The sequence below is a fragment of the Convolutriloba macropyga genome, chromosome 5, assembly GCF_964194025.1.
Source record: "Convolutriloba macropyga chromosome 5, txConMacr16.3, whole genome shotgun sequence".
NCBI classification, from domain to species: Eukaryota; Metazoa; Xenacoelomorpha; order Acoela; family Convolutidae; genus Convolutriloba; species Convolutriloba macropyga.
In genome coordinates this window covers 39,048,321-39,061,586 of record NC_134472.1, presented here as the reverse complement: position 1 = coordinate 39,061,586, position 13,266 = coordinate 39,048,321, and the positions used below count along the sequence as shown (strand labels likewise).

At 34.6% G+C, this 13,266-nt stretch overlaps 1 protein-coding gene across 3 annotated transcripts in view; it reads right to left on the bottom strand.

Annotated features, from left to right (window-relative positions):
- The window catches only part of LOC142339388 (uncharacterized), a 45,296-nt gene extending 32,263 nt beyond the window's left edge, over positions 1 to 13,033 (bottom strand). For all 3 annotated transcript variants that reach the window (XM_075389399.1, XM_075389401.1, XM_075389400.1), the window contains exons 1-2: positions 11,842 to 13,033; positions 1,330 to 1,551 (exon numbers count right to left, since the gene is read on the bottom strand). In XM_075389399.1, coding sequence (XP_075245514.1) covers positions 1,330 to 1,551; positions 11,842 to 12,999 — 1,380 coding nt within the window. In that variant the 5' untranslated portion in view covers positions 13,000 to 13,033. The remainder of the gene's footprint in view (positions 1 to 1,329; positions 1,552 to 11,841) is intronic.
- Positions 13,034 to 13,266: the final 233 nt, after the last annotated feature.

Below are 13,266 nucleotides of genomic sequence, written 5' to 3'. Positions count from 1 at the left end.
ACTTTAAGCAGAATGAGAAAAGAGTGAAACTAGCCTATAGAAGTCAAAAAGATTTCACGCAAAATGTTGAAACATACCCAGCAGATTGCCGCCGTTGATTCCAATAAGCATGGTTGGGATTGAAAGAATAGAAGGTATTGAAAAAAAAAGATTTTTGTACAAAAACATTTTTTAAGTCCAATTTATTTTGATGGCATTTCGTAATTGAACATACTTCTGTTTCTTAGAGAGAGGCTACAGGGACCACTATGAATACCAATAAGCATAAGAGATGGTAACTAAGACCTATAGGAACGACGTTCAAATAGCGGGCATCTAAAATTGGGCATTACGGGTTTATCCCGTTTCTATTTCTGACTTCAATTTTTTATTCTGACTCTGTTCATTTTGAATTGCTTTGCTGAGCAACTGATGTTCAAATTCACTTTTAGCAGAATGAGAGAAGAGAAAAACTAGCCTAGAGAAGTCAAAAAGATTTCACGAAAAATGTCGAAAAAGCGGCAAAATGGTAAAGCGAAAAAAAGTTTGACGAAGTAAAAAAAAATAGGAGCGCTATAATAGCCGGCTGAGAAGATGAGGGCGGCTATTAACAAGCTGTGATCTAAGGTAAAGCGAAAAAATTTTAGTACGACGAAGTTAAAAAAAAAACAAAATAGGAGCGCAATAAGAGCCAGCTGAGAAGCTGAGGCGGCTAATAAAACGAAATCACAAAGAAGCTGAAGATTGCATATAAAACACTCATATATGATTTAGATGGTCAAAAATGCTCTCAAACATATAGTAAATTGTTAATATTGTTTAGAAAAACCACTTTCCCCAAAAAATTAAAGTAAAACTAAGAAAACTGTTTCGAAGAAGCCACATGTGCTTAAAATTTATTGCTCGCTCAGCGGAAATTTTTTCAGGCCTCCTTTTCTCGCTCGCTCTAAAAGTTACATGAACGAAAATTACTTTTTCTACTCTTCAATTCGTTCAGCCGCTTGACCTAAACACTAGTTTTCACGTACAGCATTGACTTTTACAACCTGCTTTCCTGTTTCAATTACTCCAAAAAATTATCGATCAAACAAGACGCTCCACCAATACTCCTCTTCGACTAGAGAAAAATATAGAAAAAAATAGAAAAAATAAAGAAAAATCTTCGACAAAAATATAGAGCCCCAATACAATCCAATTCATGGATTGTAAAAAACCAAGAAAAGGGCAATAATAGCCTCATCTATCACTGTGCGGCTATTTTAAAGACTCCATTTAACCTTTGAGCGCAATAAAAACACTTGGCTATCACAACTATCATATCTTATTATAGGAGTCAAAAATCTGCCTAACCTTACTTTTGCTCGCTGTCCATGGCGTTACAGAGGATGCCGCTGACCTAAAGGAAGCAATAGATTCTATACCGAGAGTGGAATCTTCATCAACTCTGCATCGGTCTAAAAGAACTTTGTCAGCCTCTTGCATAATTCGTTCACTTCTGGCAATCGAGTCTGCTTTAATGACCACACTTGATCCTTTAGCAGTTTTGAAGCCACTAACCATTTCTCCGCCTGCCTAGACAAAGGCAAAGGTTAAAATTAAGTAACCAAAAAGATTGAACGCAAATACTAAATATTCCCGTAAAATTAAAATATCAGGTGGTATTTTACTTTGGTATTTTACAGAATCAGGATGAGATCTTTTGCAACCGAAACCCAGCAACTATTTTAAGTGGGTTCCAACTTGATTTCAACAATGAGCAGGGATCCAAAAGTTGTTCGGTAGAACCAAAACGTTTTCACGAAACCTTGAACTTATAACTAAAAAATAACAGAACAAGTCGTGAAACAATCTAAAAAATTGAATGCAAAACAATAAAAATCGCTATCTGACGAGAGTAACTGAACATTACAAGCCAAAGAGATGAAAACTATTTTCACAAAAAAGAGCAAATTAAAACTATTGGTATTTGAATTGTATTTGAATTGAGCCTAAATGGGACTAAGAATTTCAATAGGGGGCTTTAAATGACCAAATTAGAGGTTAACATATACCACTATTAAGATTTAAAGTGAAAAATGGCACAAGTTTCGGCGCACTTTTCAGTTGACTTTTAGTATTAAATTACCACCAATTGAGTTCAGCTGCTTGAAATTGAGATTGAGAGAGAATTTTCGATCACGCGAAACAAAAAAGTCAAGGGCGTAAAAGTCACTCGAAAAGTCAAAACGGTCAAGCAAAAATTTTGCATAAAAAAGACACACACATTTACGAGCAAGAGCAATTAATAAAAAACAAGAAAACACTGAGAGTCAAGCAGATGCAGTCAACCAAATGTACAAATAATTGAGATAGGGAAGAAAACAAAGGATAATAGCATAAATAAAGACAAAAAGTAAAGAAATTTTAATGTTAAAAATGACAACGCAACTTTAAGCCTAAATGGGGTTTAGTGATCACATGAAAAAATTGAAGGAATAACAAAAAACCGTGTCAGTTTGTCTAATTTTTAAACGCGTCATATTTAACAAAAAAACGCCAAAAAAAATAGTTTAACTCTTTGGAGCTCAAAACTACAGAACAGACCTTTTCGACTTGAATTTCAGGACAAAATGTACTTGGAACACTACTGAAGTCAGCTTAGGTGCTCTAATAAAAGGTAAAGCCATCGGTTTATCACCTATTGAAAGAACAGTCAGTGAAAAATGTATTGGAACACAATCCAAGGAATTGAACGAGAAATTAGATACCCATCTACATGAACAGAAGAATTGATTATTAAGAGCTAAACATACAAACATAGCCTCACAAATTGATAGAAAAATTTTAAAAAAACAGTATTTAAATTGTAACTACCTTTCAGATCAGTGTTTTGAACACCAAAGTTATCGGTCAGAAACTTAAGAGAGCACGAACAGAAAACTTGGACATGGAAGAAAAAATCTGCTTAACAAATAAGAGGTAAGCAGAAGCAAGCAAAAGAACAAACAATTTGAAAAGGTTGAGTAGCTGGATTCGCTGGAGTTTCTTGGTATTAATTTCTCAATGTCCTTTTGGTATCAATGAAAAATTAAAAAAAAAACTTTTGAAAAAAACAAAAAATACACAACACCCTCGTACTTAAGTCTTCAAAACCAATTCTGACTATCCAAATCTAACAAACAATTAGCCTACAGGCTAGCAGCATCCTGGCGGCACAAAAAGAGACGAAAAAAAGCAAAAAAAAATTTAAAAAATGGAAAAATTAGCTAAAATTAATTAAAAGTTGTCTGAGTTGTTGAAACTAATATCTTCAGAAACATAATTGTGCTGCGCAAAATCACCAAGTATTACACTCAATGGCCGCTAACAGAAAACTGACAAAGCGTCTGATAAAGAAAATCCTTACAATTTTTCAGGCATTTTCAGCACAAGATGTTCATTAACTGTCACCAATGCCAATTAAAGACCAATTCAAAAACAAAAAAAATGTTAAAAACTGTACAATTTTGGGTTCAAAAAGTTTAAAAAGGGCCTTTTTCGCCATGCATTGAGGCCTTCCTATCAAATTAAGCTCACTAAACACTTGGACATAATACTAAATACAGCTTCGGGCCTCAATATTCCACGAACACAAGACTTCATACAGATATGGCATCAAGATAGGTCTTTTCGCTGGTATATTCATCGTACAGAATTGTAGGTGGTATCATTAGAAAGCTTGTCAAGTGTAGACTATCCAATATTTTTTCCAATCGAAGATTTTTCCGATCGAAGATTTTTTTCCAATTTAACTTTTTCCAAGCAGTTACGGAGGTTATAAGTTTTGTGAGCAGCGTGACTCACTTCTTCTGCTTTGTTCTTTTTTATTTTTGCTGAGTTAACGAAAAACTGATTGATTTTAATTTTAAAGATGAAAAAGAAATTATTCAAATCTATTGGTTAAATTTTCGAAGTCAGCATTTTTATTCTATCATGAAAAGCGGCACTAAATATGCTTCTTTAGCCCAATTTGTCCAAATTGACTGGTAATGCATACATAAACCTTTGGCAATTCCTATGAGGGCTATTTTCTCGCCGGTTCCTAAGAAAGTGCTCTGGAAAAAAATAAATATTGGCGGCCTCTCGCTAAGTTAAATCTAAATTTACCAAAGATGCATCATTTCTTTTTGATATACTAATATTTTCATTTGCCAAAGTTTCTATTACCCAAGTTTTGGGAACAATGATGTTTTTTAACAGATGCACAGCGACGGCAAGGCAAGCTTTGGTCTCTTTGTTGATTTTTGCTATGAAAAATTTCGGATTGTAATTTGGCTCTGCTTTTTGAAACGCTTTCATGCCAATGGCAGACAGTTCTCTTTTCGATTAGAGAGTTGAGTTCTGATTCATGCTCAACAACGGCCCAATGATTAAAAACTGTTGTTTGAGTTAAGCTCATGGTTTTTATGGCTCTGACAGTGTTTCCCTGAATTAATCATCAATTCTTGAGTTTTGCGAGCTATCGAGTTTTGCGAGATATCAAAGGAACTATCATATGTCTTCAGTAGAAACCGAACGGGTTTTCGCTTATATAACTCAAAACGTATCAAGTCATCAATCATGTCAAATTGGCTAATTCGGTAATAACTGAAAATTGTTTGATTCAATGGTTTGGCAGCCTATGTGTGGAGTCTTAAAATTCAACAATAATTACATGGGTTGTAATGGGAGCGCAGGGCTATTTATAAAAATATTTTTTGCCTTTTTAAAGATAGTTATAGACCAGAATGATTTCAAACCTAAAATCACCTATTGATAGATTAAATTTTCGCGCAAATAAAAGCCAATTAACATTTCAATTAAAAATTCAGCAGATAGCTTGTGTTTCTTGCTTCAACACTGAAGTTGTTGGTGATATTGAGTTTGCCCTTTATTCGTTGTTATTTTGTAATTTTGTGACTTAGTTTCACAAATGACCACTCCAATTAGTTTTCTGAGCTTTAAAAGTATAAATAAATGCTAGTTTTTAGCTGACAGCTTTTGGTTTTAATGAATTAAGGCTAAAAAAATTAACTGGTTTTATGCCACTTTTTATGTTGTCAAACGCAGCGTAGTCTCATGAAAAAAAGTTGCCTTCTCTTTCAAGTGGAGAAGAATGAAGTCTTCCATGCTGTTTTATCGTTTAAACAATGGCTTTGCCGCTACGAGCTTTAGACGCAAGACTTCAAAACCAAATCAATGATTGAAAAACCTACAAGAAACTCAACAAATTGCAGTTTTGAAGAAAACTCGTTGCACATCTAATAGAAAAACAGGCAAAAAGCGACAAAAAGATTAAAAGTTTTAAAAAATAATAAATTGGTAAAAGTCAATTTTAAGTTGTCAAGATGTACTACATAGCCCAAAAGCAAGCCCTGAAAAATATTCATTGGCATCTATTACTCACAGATAAAAAACGAAGAAAATTTTCTGAATACTTGAAGATTGCAAAACTCACTTGTTTTTCGGGGGTTTTAAGTAAAAATTTTCAATAAATGTCTCGCAAAACACATGATAAATTTTCTACAATGTGTAACAGCTGTATGGAATTAATACTGGGATTATACAGGGAATATACAAGACATATTTAACAAACTAAAAAAACGCCAAAAAAACAGTTTAACTCTTTGGAGCTCAAAAAATACAGAACAGACCTTTTCGACTAGAATTTCAGTACACAATGGACTTGGAACACTACTGAAGTCAGCTTAGGGGCTTTAACAAAAGGTAATGCCGCCGGTTTATCTCCTATTGAAAGAACAGTGAAAAATGTATTGAAACACAATCCAAGGAATTGAACGAGAAATTAGATATTCATCTACATGAACAGCGGAAGAATTGATTATTACGAGCTAAACAGACAAACATAACCTCACGAATTGAGAGAAAACTTTAAAAAAACAGCATTTAAATTGTAACTACCTTTCAGATCAGTGTTTTGAACACCAAAGATATCGGTCAGATACTTAAGAGAGCGCGAACAGAAAACTTGGGCATGAAAGAAAAAACCTGCTTAACAAATAAGAGGTAAGCAGAAGCATGCAAAAGAACAAACAATTTGAAAAGGTTGAGTAGTTCGATTCGCTGGAGTTTCTTGGTATTAATGTCTCAATGTCCTCTTGGTATCAATGAAAAATTAAAAAAAAAACTTTTGAAAAATACAAAAAATACACAACACCCTCGTACTTAAGTCTTCAAAACCAATTCTTACTATCCAAATCTAACAAACAATTAGCCTAAGGCTAGCAACATCCCGGCGGCACAAATAAGAGACAAAAAAAAGCAAAAAAAATTAGCTAAAATTAATTAAAAGTTGTCTGAGTTGTTGTAACTAATATCCTTAGAAACATAATTGTGCTGCGCAAAATGACCAAGTATTCCACTCAATGGCCGCTAACAGAAAACTGACAAAGCGTCTGATAAAGAAAATCCTTACAATTTTTCAGGCATTTTCAGCACAAGATGTTCATTAACTGTCACCAATGCCAATTAAAGACCAATTCAAAAACAAAAAAATGTTAAAAACTGTACAATTTTGGGTTCAAAAAGTTTAAAAAGGGCCTTTTTCGCCATGCATTGAGGCCTTCCTATCAAATTAATCTCACTAAACACTTGGACATAATACTAAATACAGCTTCGGGCCTCAATATTCCACGAACACAAGACTTCATACAGATATGGCATCAAGATAGGTCTTTTCGCTGGTATATTCATCGTACAGAATTGTAGGTGGTGTCATTAGAAAGCTTGTCAAGTGTAGACTATCCAATATTTTTTCCAATCGAAGATTTTTCCGATCGAAGATTTTTTTCCAATTTAACTTTTTCCAAGCAGTTACGGAGGTTATAAGTTTTGTGAGCAGCGTGACTCACTTCTTCTGCTTTGTTCTTTTTTATTTTTGCTGAGTTAACGAAAAACTGATTGATTTTAATTTTAAAGATGAAAAAGAAATTATTCAAATCTATTGGTTAAATTTTCGAAGTCAGCATTTTTATTCTATCATGAAAAGCGGCAATAAATATGCTTCTTTAGTCCAATTTGTCCGAATTGACTGGTAATGCATACATAAACCTTTGGCAATGCCTGAAAGGGCAACTTTCTCACCGGTTCCTAAGAAAGTGTTCTGTAACAAAAGAAATATTGGCGGCCTCTCGCTAAGTTAAATCTAAATTTACCAAAGAAGCATCATTTCCTTTTGATATACTAATAATTTCGTTTGCCAAAGTTTCTATTACCCAAGTATTGGGAACAATGATGTTTTTTAACAGCCGCACAGCGATGGCAAGGCAAGCTTTGGTCTCTTTGTTGATTTTTGCTATGAAGAATTTCGGATTGTAATTTGGCTCTGTGCTTTTTAAAACGCTTCCATCTCAATGGCAGACAGTTCTCTTTTCGATTAGAGAGTTGAGTTCTGATTTATGCTCAACAACGGCCCAACGAGCAAAAACTGTTGTTTGAGTTAAGCTCATGGTTTTTATGGCTCTGACAGTGTTTCCGTAAATTAATCATCAATTCTGAGATTTACGAGATATCAAAGGAACTATCATATGTCTTCAGTAGAAACCGAAAGGTTTTTTCGCTTATATAACTCAAAACGTATCAAGTCATCAATCATGTCAAATTGGCTAATTCGGTAATAACTGAAAATTGTTTGATTCAATGGTTTGGCAGCCTAAGTGTGGAGTCTGACAATTCAACAATAATTACATGGGTTGTAATGGGGGCGCAGGGCTGTTTATTAAAATATTTTTTGCTTTTTTAAAGATAGTTATAGACCAGAATGATTTCAAATCTAAAATCACCTATTGATAGATAAAATTTTCGCGCAAATAAAAGCCAATTAACATTTAGTAAAAATTCAGCAGATAGCTTGTGTTTCTTGCTTCAACACTGAAGTTGTTGGTGATATTGAGTTTGCCCTTTATTCGTTGTTATTTTGTAATCTTTTGACTTAGTTTCACAAATGACCACTCCAATTGGTTTTCTGAGCTTTAAAAGTATAAATAAATGCTATTTTTTAGTTGACAGCTTTTGGTTTTAACGAATTAACGCTAAAAAAATTAACTGGTTTTTAGGCCAATTTTATGTTAATTCTGTCACACAAAGCGTAGTCCCATGAAAAAAAGTTGCATCCTCTTTCAAGTGGACACGAATGAAGTCATCCATGCTGTTTTATCGTTTAAATAATGGCTTTGACGCTACGAGTTTTCAAGTCAAATATCCCATCAAAGCCACAAATATCTCAACTTAAAGCGTGCAATTGATTATAATTAATTTTTTGAATCGGTGAATAGATTCTGATTTTAAAGTTTTCTCGCAAAATTTTATTGGCTGTATTTCTTCTTTTTCGAGCAATCGGAACACGTAAAATCATTGCAAAAAAATGAATAGTGAACATTAACAGTCAGGAACTAATTTTTCAAACACAAAACAAAAATTCAAGCATCTAAAGCCAGATGCAAGTACAAATCGGCTTATCAATATCGAACATAACCTAACGTCGGAAAAATTGATCCCCAACGACAGGCATGGAAATTTAATCAGGAGGGAGTAGTAATCCTATACACTTTAATGGGTGCCAAGGAACACGACCAGCGAGGGGCTCGAAACCGCGAATTCTCGCACGATAAACTGAAATATTAGCAATCGGCAGTTTCAGGGCCTTGTAATTTCCTATTTTAGAACCATATTTGTTTTAGCAACGGATTTAGTTTCTGAAAGAGAACAGTTTGGATCACAAAAAACTAAGGAGGAAAAGCGAGGAAAAAGTCACTCAACGTTGAAATCGAAAAAAACTCCAGAAAACCGCATAAACGATCTCCAACAATAATTTTTTAACATTGCTCGAGGGCAATTTAACAACTTGTTTAGGTACGTTGCATGAAAAAACTTATTCTAATAAACAAAACCAAAATGGGAAACAATAAATGAGAAAAAATAGACAAACATAGCCGGCCGATTGCCGGAATAGCTGTGGAAGAACAGACTTGCGTGTCGTATGATAGAGATAGGAACAGATACAGATATAAGTTGAAAGTTATCGACGCCGCTCAAACAGCTATGTAAAAAATTTAAACGATAAGTTAATAAAGGTTGTTAAAATTCATTGCGCAGAAACCTTTTCATTAGGGACCCTTATTACACAAATGAGTTCCTTTGACCTTAAACTAATTCAAAATAAACTTGAATTTTTAACTGCAAAAGTCATTTTATTGAGTGAGGTAAGTCACCTATGATCAAAATCTAATCACGCAAAAAAACTTTTTGCTAGAGAGTGAGAAATGACGTCACGCGCACAAAAGCAGTTATTGAGAGGAAGAAGTCATTCAGAAAATTTGACTTTTCAGTTTTGAGGTGTGAACAAATGTAAAACGAAAAAAGAGCGTAAGACGACGAAACAAAAAAAACATAGCAGGACAAGTCCCGACGTACAATTCATACAATTATCATTGACTAAACAAAAAACTAGACCTAAAACGGACTATGAATGGATTGGGAAAACTATTTGAAAAATCCAATCCAAAAAATAGAGAAAACAGCAATAATCATTCTCCAAATTGCCGGAAAATAGTCGCCGTTGATTCCCAGAACTCTATTGGGATTGAACGAAAAGAAAATATCAACAACAATTGATTTTTGTAAAAAAATCATTTTTAAGTGTGATTTATTTTGATGTCAATTCGTAGTTGAACATAATCCCAACTCTCAGTGAGAGGCTACAGGGTCTAGTATGAATACCAAAAAGCATTATAGATAGTAACTAAAACCTACGAGAACAAAGTTTAAGTACCGGGCATCTAAAAATGGGCTTTATGAGTTTATCCCGTTTCTATTTCTGACTTTGATTTTTTTTAATACTGACTCCTCATTTTGAATCGCTTTGCTGAGCAGCTGCTGTTTAAAAGGAATTTGAGAAGAATGACAGAAGAGTGAAACTAGCCTAGAGAAGTCAAAAAGATTTCAGGCAAAATCTTGAAAAAGCGGCAAAAAAGTAAAGCGAAAAATTAGACGAAGTAAAAAAAACAGGAGCGCTATAATAGCCGGCTGAGAAGATGAGGGCGGCCATTAATCAAAGTAAAATTGCTGCATGTGAACAAAAAGCCACTAGCGAGAAAGCGAATTTCTATTCAAACACCGTTTTCTCACTCTACCTTGAAATTAGAGCAAACAAATTTCACGTCGCAAAGCCACTCGCTTTTTCGCTCCATTTCCTGCTTCGGTGTGACCAAAACCACTCCTCCAAATTGACTTCAAAAATAATGAAAACGTGTGAAAAGATCTTAAAAAAAACATAGCCGGAAGAGTTCCGGAAACGACTGGAAGGAGAAAATTGCCCATAATTATGACTAAACAACTAGAACAACTGTTGTGAAGCCTAGACCTCCACAAATGCATCAAAAAATCAGGAAGAATAGAAACGGCATTCAAAAACAAATTGAACAAAAAAACTAGAAAAACTTAATGAGATTTTTTAATAGTACAAGGAAACATAAAGCCGAATAAAGTTCATTTGCAATTAGAGCAATGAAAATCTCGCAAAGCAATGGGCAAGTCATTATAGGCTAAAAAACTTGAAAAGATTAAAAGAAAAACTGCTAAAAAAATAAAAATGGTTTAAAATTTCTTAATTTTTCTGTCAATTTTCCTTAAAATTTTCCCAAAATATTTTATACCAACAAACTTTAATCAATTGGCATCAGAAAACTCCTTAAGTAACAAGCTTCTATTCAAATCCCACTTAAAGCAGTAAAACAAAAAACATGCAAACAATCATTAAATTCCGTCTAAAAATCAGCAAAACTGATCAAAAACCTCGAAATTAGCATTAAATTCAAATTAACTACTTGAAACCCTCAATTCCTATCAGAAAAAGCCTAAAACTCATACAATATCATAATCAGACCTCATAACCATCAAAAACTGCTTTTAAAAGCCACACGTGAAAAAAATTCGCACGCTTAGAGAAAATTTTTTCACACATCAATTTCTCGCTCTCTCAAAAACAGCGGTATGAACAAAAACCACTCTCTTTTCGCTCCGCTCTTCACTTTTCTTCAGCACCAAAATCACTCCAAAATTTTTCACGCGTTTCATTTCCCGCTTCAAAAATTACCCAATAAAATTGATTTAAAAAAGGACTTCTCCAATACTCCTCTTCGAGTCGTAAAAAAGACAGCTCCCCAATACAATTTAAATTCTTTGAATTGTAAAAAAAACCAAGAGCACCGCAATATAGCTCCGCTCAGCTTACAGCTTCGCAGCAACAAAAAAATGACATTGGAAAACTAAAAGTACAACCTTTTCTAAACATAACCGGCAGACTGCCTGATAAAAGTCGTGACATGAGACCCCCTAAATTAAAAACTAAAAGACAAAAATATAAAAAAATATATTGGATGCAACTGTACGCTTATTTTCAAATCCAATTTCTAATACTAATGTCTTTCAAGCACTATAACATTTTAGTGTCTCGTTTCGATGACCTCTATTAATTCGATTCAAGTCTAAAAGTCATCAACTTAACGTAGTGCACGAACAGAAACGCCTCTCACTCAGCAAAAAATTGGTGAACACAGGAGTTCGACTCACGTTTTTTAGTTCTGAACACCACCTGAACAAATAGTACTTCCATTTAAAAAAATGTAGAAAACCAAAACACCTCTTCGAGTCGTAAAAAGCGCAAGATAACCAATATTCCTCTTCGAGTCGTAAGAAAACCACGAATAGACCAATAATAGCCTCGCTATGGCTTCACGGTTATTAAACAACACAAATTTCCAAAACACGATGAAATTTAACTCACGTTTTTTCTCTAAATTAATTAATTTTATGTCAATGGCAGTACAACCTACGAGAGCGACCAACCTGCATGGGACTTTGATCAGTCCACGGGCTGCTGCATGTCCCGTTGGCAGTAGCATATGTTACAATCTTTGGAGTCTTCTCCTTAGATTGGATTTCCTCCCTGTTTTGTTCGACACTTTGTATGATCTCGTTGCTTCTCATGATAGAGGATTCACTGACAATTGAGACATTTTTACCACCCGCAGTTTTGAAGCCACTTACCATTGCAACACCACTGCAACTATCGCCAGATTTTATTGATAGAAGATTTGAATCGGTAGGCTTCAGCAGAACAGTGTCGTCATCGTCAAAGAGCTTTTTTCGCGCCAGCTCCAGCGCAGCGGCTGAAACCTTGATTGTTTTGCGAGAACCAACTATTTGAAATCCACCAAATAGATTACGCTCTCCAGTCTTTTCTTTCAATGTTACATCGCAGTGTCCATAGTCGCAATTGGAATCGATATTAATTTTATTGGTTAAAATGCGCAAAGATTCTCTAGGTACAAAATTTAATTGTTCGTTCATATTGCCTCCAGAAGCCAATTTGCGATCTGTCTCATCAAAGTTCAACTTTTCAATCGACTGAGTTCTGCCTTTATTTGATCCACAATCCACTTCAATGTCCAGCATTTTCTCACCTATCGAATCATTTGACCAGTTCAAAGAGTCAGTTTCTTCTTTCAGTTTCCTTTCCGCGGCATTCAAAAGATGTTCTTGATCATACTCCTCTAGGCATAAATTATTCCTCACGGGTTTAACTTCTCTTCCGATTTCATGAGTCACATGAGATTTAACCCCTATCTCCTCAGGTGTTCTGCTGAGCAGGGGGGTCACTATCGCTCTGTCGCCATCTCTCAAATATTTCGCCGCAATAACTGGTGATGGTGAATTTGATTGGTCATCACTTTCGACCCCCAATTGACGTTCTAAAGTTGAGCTATCATCTTCACCAATACAGACATCACCTAACCTACTCTGGACTAGTGTTTTATTGAACTTGCCACTGATAACTGGACTCAGTGATCTCTCACAGTCACTATCTTCTTCATCAGCAGACAGAGAGTCAATCTGATCTATACCAGGAGTGAACACACTGACTGATGTGTTGAACAGAACTCGCCTGCTTTTCTTACTCTTGGAAGTCTTTTCATTCATAGTGGCGCCATCATCTGGTGCCATAACTTTTTTCCAATTTATCAACCATCAAAATAACATCTTAAAAACATTCTTCTCTGAAGTGTTAATTTTGGCTTATATTTATTGACCCTATATAACATTGTAATTGTAAAATATTTATTTAAAGACACTTTTTGCGGGCATTGGCAAGGGCAGAAAAAGTTTGCGATCATCAAAACAAGAATAAACAATACCTTCTTTTTAATTTGTCTATTATACTAAATGAGGTTAGACTGCAAAGCCAAAACAATTGGTTATTATTCCTTTGCA